Source organism: Petaurus breviceps, unplaced genomic scaffold (genome assembly GCF_028583685.1).
Source record: "Petaurus breviceps papuanus isolate PSGF00001 unplaced genomic scaffold, PetGlider_PUasm1.0 38, whole genome shotgun sequence".
Lineage (NCBI taxonomy): Eukaryota > Metazoa > Chordata > Mammalia > Diprotodontia > Petauridae > Petaurus > Petaurus breviceps.
The window spans coordinates 63,181,318-63,197,017 of record NW_027186304.1 but is presented as its reverse complement, the minus strand read 5'-3'; the positions used below and the strand labels follow the sequence as shown (position 1 = coordinate 63,197,017).

The 15,700-nt window shown below is 36.4% G+C and overlaps 1 protein-coding gene and 1 pseudogene across 1 annotated transcript in view; one reads left to right on the top strand and one right to left on the bottom strand.

Annotated features, from left to right (window-relative positions):
* LOC138170116 (lipoxygenase homology domain-containing protein 1-like) overlaps positions 1-15,700 on the bottom strand; it is a 657,842-nt gene that overhangs the window by 349,445 nt on the left and 292,697 nt on the right. The window contains exon 25 of the mRNA XM_069099511.1: positions 7,311-7,530. Coding sequence (XP_068955612.1) covers positions 7,311-7,530 — 220 coding nt within the window. The remainder of the gene's footprint in view (positions 1-7,310; positions 7,531-15,700) is intronic.
* Positions 13,074-14,498, top strand: LOC138170115 (mitochondrial 2-oxoglutarate/malate carrier protein-like; annotated as a pseudogene).

The following is a 15,700-nucleotide window of genomic DNA, read 5'->3' as shown; positions in this document are numbered from 1 at the left end:
TCTGTTCTTTCTGGTTCTTTCTCTGAATGGAGACATCTCTCTCCATCATGAGTCTTTTGGAGTTTACTTATAGCCCTGCATTTCTGAGAAGAGTCCGGTCTATCAAAGTTGGTCATCATACATATGTTGTATCTGTAATGGTGTACAAATTTTTCCTGGTTCTGCTCTTCTCACTCAGCATCAGTTTGTATAAGCCTCTCCAGATAGATATGAAGTCCATCTGCTCTTCATTTCTTATGGTGCAATAGTATTCCATTACATTCATATACCATAACTTGTTTAGCCATTCCCCAATTGATGGGCATCCCCTTAATTTCTAATTTGCCACCACAAAAAGAACTGCTATAAATATTTTTGTACATATGGGTCCTCTGCTCACTTCTGTGATCTCTTTGGGATACAACCATAGAAGTGGTATTGCTGGGTCAAAGGATATGAAATTACTTATAGCACTTTGGGCATAGTTCCAGATTGCTCTCCAGAATGGTTGGATCAGTTCACAACTCCACCAGTAATGTATTAATGTTCCAATTTTTCCACATCCTCTCCAGCATTTGTCATTTTCCTGTTTTGTCATCTTAGCCAATCTGACTGGTGAGATGTGGTACCTCAGAGTTGTTTTGACTTGCATTTCTCTAATCAATAGTGACTTAGAGCATTGTTTCATATGCTTATAGATATCTTTAATTTCTTGCTCTGAGAACTGTCTGTTCATATCCTTTAACCATTTATCAATTGGGGAACGACTTGTATTCTTATAGATTTGACTCAATTCTCTGTATATTTTAGAAGTGAGGCCTTTATCAGAGACATTGGTTGTAAAAATTCCTTCCCAACTTACCACTTCCCTCTTAATCTTGGTTACATTGGCTTTGTTTGTATAGAAGCTTTTCAGTTTCATGGAATCAAAGTTATCCATTTTGCATTTTTAATGCTCACTTATTTGGTCATGAAATCTTCCCCTCTCCATAAATCTGACAGGTAAACTATTCCTTGTTTTCCCAGATTGCTTACAGCATCATCCTTTATACTTAGATCACGCACCCATTTAGACTAAATTTTGCTATACAGTGTTAGATAAGGGTCTATGCCCAGTTTCTGCCATACTATATTCCAGTTTTCCCAGAAGTTTTTGTCAAATAGTGAGTTCTTATTCCCAAAACAGGATCTTTGGGTTTATCAAAGAGTAGATTATTGGGGCCAGGTAGCATAGCGAGTAAGAGCATCAGCCCCTGTGTCAGGATGACCTAGGGATTGAATCTGGGCTCAGACACTTAGCACCCACCCAGAAACACCTGGCTGTGTAACCTTGAGCAAGTTACTTTACCCCAATTGCTTAGGGGTGGCCAGGTGGCTCAGCGAGTAAGAGCACCGGCGCCAGGTTGAGATGAACTGGGGATTGAATCTGGGCTCTGATACTTAGCACCACATCCAGAAAAAACTGGCCATGTAACCTTGAGCAAATTACTTAACCCCAATTGCTTTGAAAAAAAAAGAGCAGATTATTACAGTCATTGACTGCTGAGTCTCGTGTACCCAATCTATTCCATTGATCCACTGCTCTATTCCTCAGCCAGTACCAAGTAGTTTTGATGACTGCTGCTTTATAATACAGATTAAAATCTGGTACAGGTAGTCCACCTTCCCTTTCTTTTCATTAATACCCTTGATGTTCTGGAGCTTTTGTTCTTCCAAATGAATTTTGTTACTATTTTTTCTAGGTCTATAAAGTAATTTTGATTGGTAAATTGATTGGTATGGCACTAAATATGTAATTTAATTTAGGTAAAATTGTCATTTTTATTATATTAGCTTGATCCAGCCATGAGTAACTGATGTTTTTCCAATTATTTAGATTTGACTTTATTTGTGTGAAAAGTGTTTTGTAATTGTGTTCATATAGGTCCTGGCTTTGTTTTGGCAGGTAGATTCTCAAATATTTTATAATGTCTACAGTAACTTTAAATGGGATTTCTCTTTCTATCTCTTGCTGTTGGATTTCATTAGAAATATACAGGAATGCTGAGGATTTATGTGGGTTTATTTTATATCCTGCTACTTTCCCAAATTTATTTATTGTCTCAAGTAGTTTTTTACTTGATTCTCTAGGATTCTCTAAGCATATCATCATATCATCCACAAAGAGTTATAACTTAGGGGTGGCTAGGTGGCGCAGTGAGTGCTGGCGCCAGAGCTGGGAGGACCCAAGTTCGGTTCCAGCCTCAGACACTTAACACACACACACACACACACACACACACACACACACACACACACACACACACACCCGGTGTGTAAATGTGGGAAAGACTCTAACCCCAAATTTCCCCCCAAAAAGCAAAAAAAAAAAAAAAAAGAGTGATAACTTGGTCTCTTCTTTGCCTGATTTGATTCCTTCAATTTCTTTTTCTTCTCTAATTTCTACTGCTAATATTTCTAGTACCAGATTGAATAAGAGGGGTGATAGGAGACACCCTTGTTTCACCACTGATCTTATTGGAAATGCTTCTACTTATCCCCTTTACATGTAATACTTGCTGATGGCTTTAAATAGATGCTACTTATTATTTTAAGGAAAGCTCCACTAATTCCTCTACTTTCTAGTGTTTTTAATAGGAATGGATGTTGTACTTTGTCAAAAGCCTTTTCTGCATCTGTTGAGATAATTATGTGGTTTCTGCTAGTTTTATTGTTGATATGATCAATTATACTGATGGTTTTCCTAATATTAAACCATCCTTGCATTCCTGGAATAAATCCTACCTGATCAAAATGTATTATTCTTGTGATAAGTTGCTGTAGTCTTTTTGCTAACATTTTATTTAAATTTTTTTTGCAACTATATTCATGAGGTAAATTGGTCTATAATTTTTTTTTCCATTTTATCTCTTCCTGATTTAGGTATCAGTACCATGTTTATGTCATAAAAAGAATTTGGTAGGACTCCTTGTTCACTAATTTTCCCAAATAATTTGTAAAATATTAGAATCACTTGTTCTTTAAATACTTGATACAATTCAATAGTAAGTCCATCTGGCCCTGGAGATTTTTTCCTAGGGAGTTCACTGATGGTTTGTTCAATTTCTTTCTCTGAGATGGGGTTATTTAAGTAATTTAGTTCCTCTTCAGTTAATCTGGTCAACTTATATTTTCATAAATATTCATTCATTTCACTAAGATTGTCAAATTTATGTGCATATAATTTGGCCAAATAATTACTAATTATTGTTTTAATTTCCTCTTCTTAGGAGGTAGATTCACCCTTTTCATTTTTGATACTCGTAATTTGGTTTTCTTCTTTCTTTTTTATCATATCTGCTAAGGGTCTATCAATTTTATTGTTTTTTTTTTTCATAAAACCAGGTTAGTTTTATTCATTAATTCCATAGTTTTCTTAATTTCAATTTTCTTAATTTCTCCTTTGGTTTTCATTATTTCCAATTTAGTATTTGATTGCAGATTTTCAATTTGTTCTTTTTCTAGCGTTTTCAATTGCGTGCCCAATTCTTGACCTCCCTTTTCTCAATTTATTCATGTATGCACTCAGGGATATAAAACATCCCCTAAGAACCACCTTTGCTGTATCCCACAAATTTTGGTATGTTGTCTCATTATTGTCATTTTCTTGAATGAAGTTACTGATTTTTTATATGATTTCTTGTTTGACCCACGCATTCTTTAGGATTAAATTGTATAGTTTCCAATTAGTTTTTAGTCTGTCTTTCCATGGCCCTTTATTGCATATGATTTTTATTGCATCATAATCTGCGAATGATACATTTGTGAAAAAAAATTGAAGCAAATTTCTCTGATAAAGGCCTCATTCCTCAAACATATAGAGAAATGAATCAAATTTATAAAAATAAGAGCCATTCCCCTACTGATAAATGATGAAAAGATATGATTAGTTTTCAGATGAAGTAATCAAAACTATCTGTAGCATATTAAAAAAAAACCTCTAACATGCTATTCATGGGAGAAATGCAAACTAAAACAACTCTAAGGTATTTTTAAGACTGGCTAATAGAACAGAAAAGGTAAATGATAAATGTTGGAAGGGGTGAGGGAAAAATGAGACATTAATGGACAGTTGGTGGAGTTGTGACCTGATTCGACCACTGTAGAGCAATTTGGAACTATGCTTAAAGGGCTACAAAACCATGCATACCTTTTGAACTAGCAATACCACTAGTGGATCTTTATCCCCAGAGAGATAAAAACAAAAAGGAAAAGGACCCATACTTACAAAAATATTTTTAGCATCTCTTTTCTTGGGGCAAAAAATTAGAAGTTGAGGGGATGCCCATCCATTGGGGAATGACTGAACAGGTTGTGGTCTATGATTATGATGGAACACTGTTATAGTATAAGAAATGGTGAACAGAATGTTCTCAGAAAAACCTGGAAACACTTACATGAGCTGATGCAAAGTGAAATGTACTGTGTACAAAATAATAGCAATATTGTAAGATGATCAGACGTGAGCGACTTAGCTATTTTTAGTAGTACAATGATCCAAGACAAGTTGGAAGGACTTATGATGAAAAATAAAATCCATCAAAGACTTGTATGGACTGATGCTGAGTGAAATGAACAGAACCAGGAAAACATTGTTCACAGAAACAGACAGTGTTCGATGACAGATTTTGCTAGACTTTGTCCTTCTCAACAATGCAAGGACTTAAAAAATTTCAAAGCACTCATGCTGGTAAATGCCATCCACATCCAGAGAAAGAGCTATGAACTTGGAATGCAGAGCAAAGCAGACTATTTTTTGTTTTGTTTTTCCTTCTTACAGTCTCTCCCATTTGTTATAATTCTTCTGTGCAAGAAGAGTAATGTGAAAATGTGTCTAATAGGAATATATAGTAGAACCATATCAGATTGTATGCTGTCTTAGGGAGGGAGGGCAAGAGAGGGGGGAAAAATTAAAACTTATGGAAGTGAATGTTGAAAACTAAAAATAAATAAATATTTTTTTTTAATGTTATCCATCTCCAGACAAAGAGCTGATGGTGTCTGACTACAGATTGAAACATACTTTTTTTACTTTAATTTTCTTGAGTTTTTTTTTTCTTGTCTATGATTTCTTTCACAACATAATTATTATGAATATGTTTTGCATGATTACACATGTGTCACCTATATCAAATTGCTTGCCTTCTCAGTGGAAGGGTGGGGCAGGGAAGGAGGGAAAGAGAGAATGTGAAATTCAAAGTTTTAAAAATAAATGTTAGAAATTGTTTTTACATATAACTGGAGAAAAATAAAATACTAAATAAAAGCTTTTTTTTTTTAAGCAATCAGGGTTAAGTAACTTGCTCAAGGTTACATGGCCAGTTATTTCTGGGTGTGGTGCTGAGTGTCTGAGCCCGGGATTCGATCTCCAGGTCGTCCCAACACTGGAGCCGGTGTTCTTACTCGCTGAGCCACCTGGCCGCCCCTCTATAAAAGCTTTTTAAAAAAAAAAAAAGGAGTCTAGATATATTACAAGAAATCTTAAAAGATAACTGTCCAGATCTCCTAGAATTATAGGACAAAGTGGAAATAAAAATAATCCAGAGGTTGACCTCCAAAAGAAATTCCAAAATGAAAACTCCCAGGAACATAAGAGTCAAAACCCAGAACTGCCAGTTCAAAGAACAATTTTGCAAACAGCCAGAAAGGGGGGCGGCCAGGTAGCACAGCAAGTAAGAACACCGGCTCCAGTGTCGGGATGACCTGGGGATCAAATCCAGGCTCAGATACTTAGCACCACACCCAGAATAACTGGCCTTAAGCTATTAAGTTACTTAACCCCGATTGCTTTAAAAAGAAAAGAAAAAAACAGCCAGAAAGAATTCATGTACTAAAGAATAACAGTCAGCATCACATACAGTTTAGCAGTCATCACTATAAAGGAAAGGAAAATGTTGAATATGACATTCCAGAAGGCAAAGAATATGGACTTATAGCAAATATAACTTACTCAGAAAAACAGAATATAATACAATTGGGGGTGGTGGAGATATTTATAAAGAGGATTTCCAAATTTTCTTGATGAAAAATCCAGACCTACAGAGAAACTTTGAAGTATAAAGGAGAAAAGAGAAAAATAAAAAAGATAATCAAGAATAAACAATGACAAAGGACTAAACTGCTTACATTAAATATGGATAGGTGTCCCCTTTGAACTCTATCATCATCAGGGCTCATAGAGGGAATCCAATTAGAAATGAGTGTTTCTGTTATGTCTTGATAATTTTAAGGTAAAAATGAAAAGAGAGGGGAAAAAAGAATGTACCAGGGGAGGGGGAGGGAAAGGAAGATTTTGGAAAATTATCTTGCAGAAAGAAACTATACATATATAAACAAGGAGGAGGTGGTTGAAGAAGAGTGATTGACATTTGAAACTAACTCTCACATAAACTGGTCAAAAGAATGAAGAATATACAAAGATGCAGAGTTAAGTACAGAAATATATTTCACCCAACTGGAATTCCAGAGGACTAACAATAAAACATGCTAGTCATCCTCGAAAAAAGATAAGAAGGACTCAGAATGCAGAAGAAGACATGTACACACACACACACACATAAACACATACATATGAATGACAATGACCAACTTGGAAATTTGCTTTGACTTAATTCTAAATGTTCTGTGTTCTCAATAGGGTGGGGAGGGGGTTGGGGTAGGATGGTAACTAGGTTGATCATGGGTGATTAAATGTATGTGAAAATATCTATGTGGGGTTGAGAGAGGAAGGGAGGAATAAAGAGAGTGAAAGGAAAAGGGAGAAAGAGAGGGAGAGAGGAAATGAGAAAGAGGGAGGGAGAGGGGAGAAGGAGGAGAGAGAGAAACACTTGGGAACTCTGACCTACACAATGACCAATCACAATTCCTAAAGAGTCATGATGAAATATGATGCAGACCTCCTGAAAGAGTTGTTAGACTCAGAATGCAAATTAAGATAATTTTTTTTAACATGGCTAGTGAGAAATGTTGTTAAGCTTAACTGTACATTCTGATAAGAGGGAGTTTGTTTTTCTTGATTTCTCAATGGGGATGGTGGGAAATGAAGGGCAAAAAGATTTATCATAGTTTGAACATAAAATAAAATTTAATTTTAAAAATAAGTAAAAATATACTAAATGAATATGACCAAAAATACTAAAGTGTAGGAATACTAAAGTTTAAGACATGAAAATTATACCAAAACACAAAAAGACACACAAATGAATGTTTAAAAGACAAACCTGAGTTTTCTAAAATCTCAGCATATTGAACCTTTTTACTTAAAAATTATAAAAGAGTTCACAAATACATACATGGCAAGGGCTTCTTGTTAGGTCTGTTAATAGATATTTCTTTACAGGTGTCTCCATCATCTTCATTCTCAGTTATCCAACAATCAACTGTGAGGGAAAACACCTCACCAGTGGCTATTTCTTCAAGTTTAATTTCTTCCAAATACCAACTAGGGTCCTTTCCACTATTGTCATGGCCAATGCGTATTTTATATAATTCACCAACATCTTTAAGATTAATCTGAAAAAAAGAATTAAAGTTATATTCACACCAACCATTTCTTCTTGACATGCAAATAAAATTCCCTCTATGCAATCCAGAAATTCATTATCAATTTCAAACACCAACACCTACACTACTTCAGCAACAGTTTCTCACATGGAGTTTAAGACTTGGAGTATTATTCTATCTATAATAAAATATGGCACTTGGAATCTAAGCCTCCACGACACTTAGCCCTCAAACACAGCTTGTCAATAGGCTGATGTGATGGATGTATCTCCAGCTATTGTTTGGATTGCAATTTGGCCCATGTCCAGCATAATTTTGCAAAAATAAATATATTATCAATATTATTTGTACAAAGTTAATTAAGCTCATCAAATAAAACAAGTGAATTTGTCACTGAAACACTGAGACGACTTACTTTGATCTGACAACTTACTGATCTTTGAATCTTTATGCTGTATGGCTCCAGTAGGCTGTGCGTATGTCTGACTGATACTTCCTACTTGAACAGTCTTTAAGTAATTGAAGTGATTTTTGCTGATTTAAGGACTGATAACTGACCTTTACCCCCAGCTATGGTATATAAAATCATTCAGAAGTATCTGTGTAAATTCCAATTAACTACGGAAATTCTGAGTCTAAACTACACTGGACAGACTACAATGCTGGACATTTAGAGAAAGATGTAATGGGAAAAGCATTCTTATCATATCTATCACCTTTCTAAATCCTAGGCAATGAATATGAAAGAAATTAAATTCTTAGGGAAAATACACTATGGAAATACAACTATTTATTAAAATTACTAATCTATACTAATTTTTTACAATGAAGAATACATTTTCTTTGTTTTTTTAAGTGTTTTGCTTTGATAATCTTTCTTAGGGATGCTGGAGTTTAGAATAGATGGTCATGCATCATCTCTATCATCCATGACTTTAGTGTTCTGTTTTTGGCTTCTCAGAGGAAATTGTTATTTTTAATTGGTTCTATATCAATAAAAGCAGGTATTGTCAAAGTATCTATTTAATTCATTCATCCTCACTTCTTTTCGATCTTAAAAGAAACATCTCTTCCTTTCTTTTATTCCAACTATGTTTTTAACATCTTTCACTAGGATCTTGTTCTCTTAATAATATCTTTCTTTGGAATATTGAATCTCTCTACTTATCTAACTAGAACCATACTCATATGTCCCCACTTCCAAAATAGTGTTTTGGTGAACTTGAGTCAGAAAAATCCCATTTTTTTATCTCAAAAATTATTTTCTAAGAAACGAGTCTGTAGTAGGCAGATAAAAATCAAGAAATAATCACTGAAGTTGAACAATTTGAATATCAATTTAAAGTACATTTCCATCTTACTAAAGATTTCTGCCATCAACCGGTTACATTATTATCTTGCTTCTGTGTTTTTTTCTGACAAAGGAATCACCACATTCAGATTCTAACACCTCATTTTCCAATGTCTTATATAAGGAAAAAGTAATTAATAAACTGAAGTTGAAGAGATCATTCAGACCATAACAAATACACACAGAAGAAATTTATGCTGAAGGGGGCACAATTTTGAAAGTATCAAGGGTTGAAAAATCCTGACTGGTACTAACCCTCATAACTACTGCCTCCCATCTTTACTTTGAAAACCTTTATGTAAATGATCTCAACATGTACTAAAATAATCCAAACAAACAAAAAGCAAAAAAAAAAAACCAAAAACAAAATCCCATTGACTTTTTAGAATAAAATTTAGCCTTGAATGTTTTCCTCTAATAAGCCATCTCCTGTTCATATGTCTAAATCATACAAGATCTCTTGACAGATGCAATCATAGAAATGACTCTATAAAGTGATCATTAAAAAGAAATAAAGGAAGACACCAAAAATATCTGATATTATTATGAAGGATGCCCTATAAAGAGTTCAAATGACAATTCCTCTATCAATAACAATCAAGTATTTCTGTTCCTATGTGATATTTTGTTGACTATATTAAGCCCTGTAAAGGGTCTCCTCCAGGAGATATAAGGTCTTCAAAAAAAAAGATCACCCTTATCAAAATTAAAAAGGATAAAAAATGCATTGTCTAGACTAGAATGTACAACAGAAGTTCAGTTAGTCCATCACTGTATATATTTTGGACAAGTACTATTGGGTTATCTTTGCACATCAACTCAAGTAGACAGATAACCCTAATCCTTTGCCCTATAAGCAAATAAAAACCAAATGGAAAGACAGAAATGATGAATTCAAGGAAGGAAGTGAGTTAGATTGCATTGAAGAAATAGCCCAGTGCTGGCAATGACCAGAAAGTATACCCAAAATGAAATCACCACCTTTGTTTGACCCCCTCCAATTTTTTTTAACATTGAGGAAAATTGGTAGCTGAAAAGCACAGAATACCACCATATCTTAAAAATCAAAATTTCTCATTACTCAAAAAACTAAATCAGTTCATAGTCAATATAAGCAGGCTTTTTGTATCCAACTCCTACAACAGTGCTTTACAAATAGCATGTCATTAATAAATGATTATTGGACTGGATTGGACTGCAATCAGCATTACATGGGATGTCTGTACAAAAAAAAGTCAGTTAAAAATATCATATAGTAAAAGTGAAGAATAATAATTGGATACCACTTTGAGCACTCCACTTATGCCTTAAAATGTTAAAAGAGACAAATGTGGCTAATTTCAGCTAATGTGTGTGAAATGCTGGACATATCCTTTAAGGATGGTCATATAATCATAGACTTAAAACTGAAAGTCATCTCAGAAGTTACCTAGTCCAACCCCTTTATTTTGCAGGTGATGGAACTGAGACCCAGAGAGATTAAGTGAATAATTTGTGATTTTAACCTAAGTCTTTTAATTCCAAATCCATAATTCTTTCCAACAAAAATCACACAGGTTAAGAGGGTGTAATGGGAATTTGAAGACCTTCCCTGCTTTTAAAATATATTCTTCCCCCTAATAGGCTGAATTTATATTCACATGGAACCTGTGGTGGGAAGAGTTTTCTGAAGGGTGGAGCAGAGCCCACAGGAAGCTGGGAGTCAGAGAAACCTAAACTGTTGGGAAGAAAGCATGCTTCTGAGGGAGACAGATAGATGTGTGAGTAAATATTGATGTAGTGTTGTTCTGTGCTGTTGTGGCTTATTAACTTATTTGCTACTATGACGGAATCAGCTTGACTGGTTTAGGGATTTGGTTTTCTGGTGTCTGAATAAATGTTTTGCTTCTGTCTTTTATATGGGGAGTCTGTTATATTTTGTCATTGAGCACCATGTAGGTATATTTATAGTGATTATGGGTGCTGTGAATATTGCATTAGTGCTACAGAGGGCATGAATGAATTACAATCCATCCCACTTGCATAAATATCCATATTATTGAAAGCATGAGCCAAAGAAGTATTACTTTTCCCCCTCTGAAGCCTCAATATTCTTCTGAAAGTAATCTTGTCTAAAACAGGATCTACTGATTCTCTAGAATTTTAATTCTTCATTTGTGTATGAGACAAAGTTTTTCACTTTCTCAAAAATACTTCTAAAATTTCTTAAATGCACATTGTTTCTAAAATTGTTAGTAGCTGATTTACTTACTAATTTTAAATGAAACATTGGACAATTTTTTTTTAAGTTTAATAAATGTTGCTGCTGATATGATCATGGAAAAGATTTTATTAGGGAAAGATGGAACAAAGACTATTCTTTCTGGGAATTAGAAATTAGAAAATGAAGACCATGGAAAGAGCTGACAAAGCAAAGCTTAGGTCAGTTCACTCCCAAATCAACAATCATCTAATAGGTCCTCTCTGGGCTACAGACTGGCAATCACCTCTCTCCAAAGTGTATTTATTTTTGATAGAATGGAAGTAGCTACTTCCATGTTCAGCTCTGTTAATGCCTACCAGTACTTCAATGCTTCCATGAAAATGGTATCAGGAATACCCCCTGGACTGTTCTAAGGAGGTAATCTAAAAAAACAAGAGGGACTATGTTGTATAAGATGTCAATGATCTGGGCAACAATGCTGCTTACACAAAATAAATGTGCTATGAATCTGGAAGACTTCTATACTATCAACAGGAAATCACTACTTCATGAAATTTATGTGAAAACTAGGAGAAATGTAGAACCCAAAACCAAAGCAGAGTTCATAGTCCTTACAAAAGTTTACATATTTATAACAGCAGGACAAAGGGACAGGAGGGCAGGGAAGGGGGGAAGTGCAGAAACACTAGGAATCTTCTAAATGGGCATGACATGGGAAGGGTGCAGTAAAAATGGGAAAAGGATAAAACCCTCAAACCCTCCCAAAGGGGAGGAACAAGGCAATGGCAAAAGCTGCATTCTTGTCCTTTGGTAACTGCTAGACTATGAAGATAGGATGGTCTGCTTATCTGCAAGGGGCTGAGCTGCACAAGCAGTTTCCCAGCCCAGCACAGACTAGCTGACACCAAGGACACGTTTCAAAGACACACAGGGAATAAAGTTTGGGATACAAACAGAAAGTTATGTCATTATATGTGTTGGCGGGAGGTGAGGGTGGGATTTCTCCTTAACACATTCAGGGCCTCTTGCATACTCTGGGACCAGAGTTTCTGGAAAATATGGCAATTCAAAAAGAGAGATAGGTTCAGGAGAACCCTTAACAATCCTCAACAAGACATGTCCATTACATACAGAGTGCAACTAAAATAATGAAGCCCAGTGATTTACACATTAAAAAAATTAACATATCACTAAAAACAAAAGTGACTTGTAAATTGAGCTAAATGCTAAAGAAAGGTGTTCAGCCACTCTTCACTATCCCATGTGGATTTTTCATGGCAAAGATACTGGTATGCTTTGCCATTTCCTTTTCCAGCTCATTTTATAGATGAGAAAACTGAGGCAAACACGGTTAAGTGACTTGTCCAGGGTCACACAGGGTAGCTGTCTGAGTAAGTCTGAGCTCAGGTCTTCCTGACTGTAGGCCAGGTACTCCAGTCCTTTTTTTTTCCCCTAGAATTTATTTATTTATTTTTAGCTTTCAACATTCATTTCCACAAGATTTTGAGTTCCAAATTTTCTCCCCATCTCTCCCCTACCCCCACCCCAAGATGGCAAGTATACTGATCACCCCTTCCCCCAGTCTGTTCTCCTTTCTATCATCCACCCCTTTTGTCCCCATCCCTTCTATTTTCCTATAGGGTAAGATACCCAATTAAGTGTGTATGTTATTCCCTCCTTAGCATGTGCTCTATTCATTGCTCCATCTAGCTGCCCCTTCACCACCACCACTCCCCCCCCCTTCGAATTTATGCCCTTCTCCAGGACCCTCAAATCCTGCCATACCAATTCGCATTCCCCAAGCCCCGGCACTACTCCAAGCTCCATCCTCTTCCTGATTGGTTCTTTGTGCACCCAAAAATGGTAATGGGGACTGGCAAGGTGGGGACTGGGAGAGGGCACTGTGAGGCCTGGCATGCATGCAGTGTCTCTTTGTCCATATGTAGCAGCCAGTGCCTATGAAGCCAGGTGCAGCAGGGCATTGGTGCATTAGCGGAGATGGCGCTGGCAGCGAACATTGGGAGTGGAGAGCTGCCTGTAAAATGCCATACATCTCCCAATCTGGTCAAGTTTTTGTTTGGAGGCTTGGCTGGCATGATGGCTAAATTTTTTGTACAGCCTCTGGATTTGGTAAAGAACCGAATGTAGTTGGGGGCGACCAGGTAGCACAGCGAGTAAGAGCACCGGCTCCAGTGTTGAGAACACCTGGAGATCTAATCCCGGGCTCAGACACTTAGCACCCACCCAGAAACACCTGGCCGTGTAACCTTGAGCAAGTTACTTAACCCCAATTGCTTAGGGGAGGCCAGGTGGCTCAGCGAGTAAGAGAGCATCGGCTCCGGTGTCGGGATGACCTGGATCAAATCCGGGCTCAGATACTCAGCACCACACCCAGAAATAATAACTGGCCGTGTAACCTTGAGCAAGTTACTTAAACCCAATTGCTTTAAAAAAAAAAAAAAAGAACCGAATGTAGCTGAACATGGAATGGGTCGGTCAATACAAAACTAGTGTCCATGCTTTCACTAGCATCCTGAAGGCTGAGGGGTTTCAAAGCACATATGCAGGCTCTCCACTGGGCTCATGAGCCAGGCTACCTACATAACAACTCATCTTGGCATTTATAATGCTCTCTTTGAGCGCCTGACTAAGCCAGATGGGACACCCCCTAACTTCTTTATGAAAATCCTGATTGGCATGACAGTAGGTGCCTTAAGAGCCTTCATAAGAACACCTTCTGCACTTGCCCTGACACGTATGACTACTGACGATCACTTGCCCTTGAATGAGCAAAGAGGCTACAAGAATGTCTGATGCATTTGTGAGGATTTCTCGGGAAGAAGGCATCCTCACCCTTAGGAGGGGTTATATCCCTACTGTTACAAGAGCTGTTCCTGTCAATGGTACCCAGCTTGCTACCTATTCAGAGTCTAAACAATTTCTCATTACTTAGCCCCAATTCTCTGACATCTTCTGTTGTTTTTGGTCCAGCGTGATTAGTGGGCTGATCTCCAACAACAGTCTTTATGCCTGCGGATATTGTTAAAACCAGGATCCAGAATATGCGGATAATTAATGGGAAGCCTGAGTATAAGAATGGATGTGATGTGCGGAAGAAGGCCATTCAACTGGAAGGATTCCGCAGCCTCTGGAAAGGGTTCGTCCCTTACTATATCCGATTTAACCCCCATACTGTTTTCTTACCTTTGTCTTCCTGGAGCAAATGAACAAGATCTACAAGAAGTTCTTTCTCAATGACTGAGGAGCCCCAGGGGTGCCTGAGGGACCAGGAAGACACAGTTTCCAAAAATGGTGTGATGTGAAGGATTGCTGGCACAGCTATGCCTCAGTCCTCCCCACCTCTTACCATAAACTCACCTTCAAAGGGGGTGTCTGGATTCTACCCCACCTTGGCTCCCTTCCTCCCCCTCACCCACTATGTAGTTTCTACTGATAATAAAAGAGACTTTTAATCTAAAAAAAAAAGGCTCATTGGGCAGATTAATTAATAGTAATAACAATGTGAAATTTCTATATTCCAAAGAAAAAATAAAAATATTTTAGGGGTGGCTAGGTGGCACAATGAGCACGGGTCCTGGAGTTAGGAAGAGCTGAGTTCAAATTCTAACCTCAGTCACAATACAAAACTAGACCTGTGACCTTGGGCAAGTCACTTAACCCAAAAGCAAAAAAAAAAAACATATATATGCATATATATATTAAATGTTTTAGTTTACCAATTAAATTTTTAAAATGGGAAAAAAATGACAAAAGTTGAACAATTATCTAAGCTGACTTTCCACTTACCAATAAATTCTGGGAAGATTTGTAACCTCAACAATACTAACTCATATAAGTACTTTGTCAACTCAAACTCAGCAAGACATTAAATATTGACTTTTTGCAGAAATACATGGAATTCAAAGAAAAATGACATAAATATGACATAAAAATTTTTACATAAATATCATTTCTTACTGTGGGATGATGAAAGGCATCATAAGACAAGGTAGCATTTAAACCGGATGGAGGGTGGAGGAAGGGTTCCCAAACAGTTGGAGAAGATAGAATTAGTATTCCTATACCTTAAAAAGAAATTTTTTATTTCCAAAATTTCAGCACTTTTCTTATAAAAATAGTAAAGGCTTTCTTTTCAAGATGCTGAGTTGGTTTTTGAAACAATTTTACATTCCACACATCATTCTTGTAGGATTGAAAATTTTTTGGAGAGACATAGTGTCATCCTAAAGAAAGTTAGAAGATTAAGGAAGAAATTACCCTTGCTATATATATGTAGAGGGGAAAACCAAATAAAAGAAAAGTTCACAGAAGGATAGAATGAATAATTTTAATTATAGAAATAAACTGAAAAGTTATTTTTTAAAAAATAAAACCAACACATTTAAATTAGAAGGGGGAGGTATAGATAAGATGGCAGAGAAAAGGCAACAGCTTTACCTGAGCTCTCTCCAAAATCCCTCTATATACATACCTTTAAATAAGGCCATAAAAACAGTTCTGGAGCAGCAGAATCCACAAAAAGAAATATAAGTAGATACAGATAGATAGATGGATAGATAGATAGATAGATAGATAGATAGATAGATAGATAGATAGATAGATAG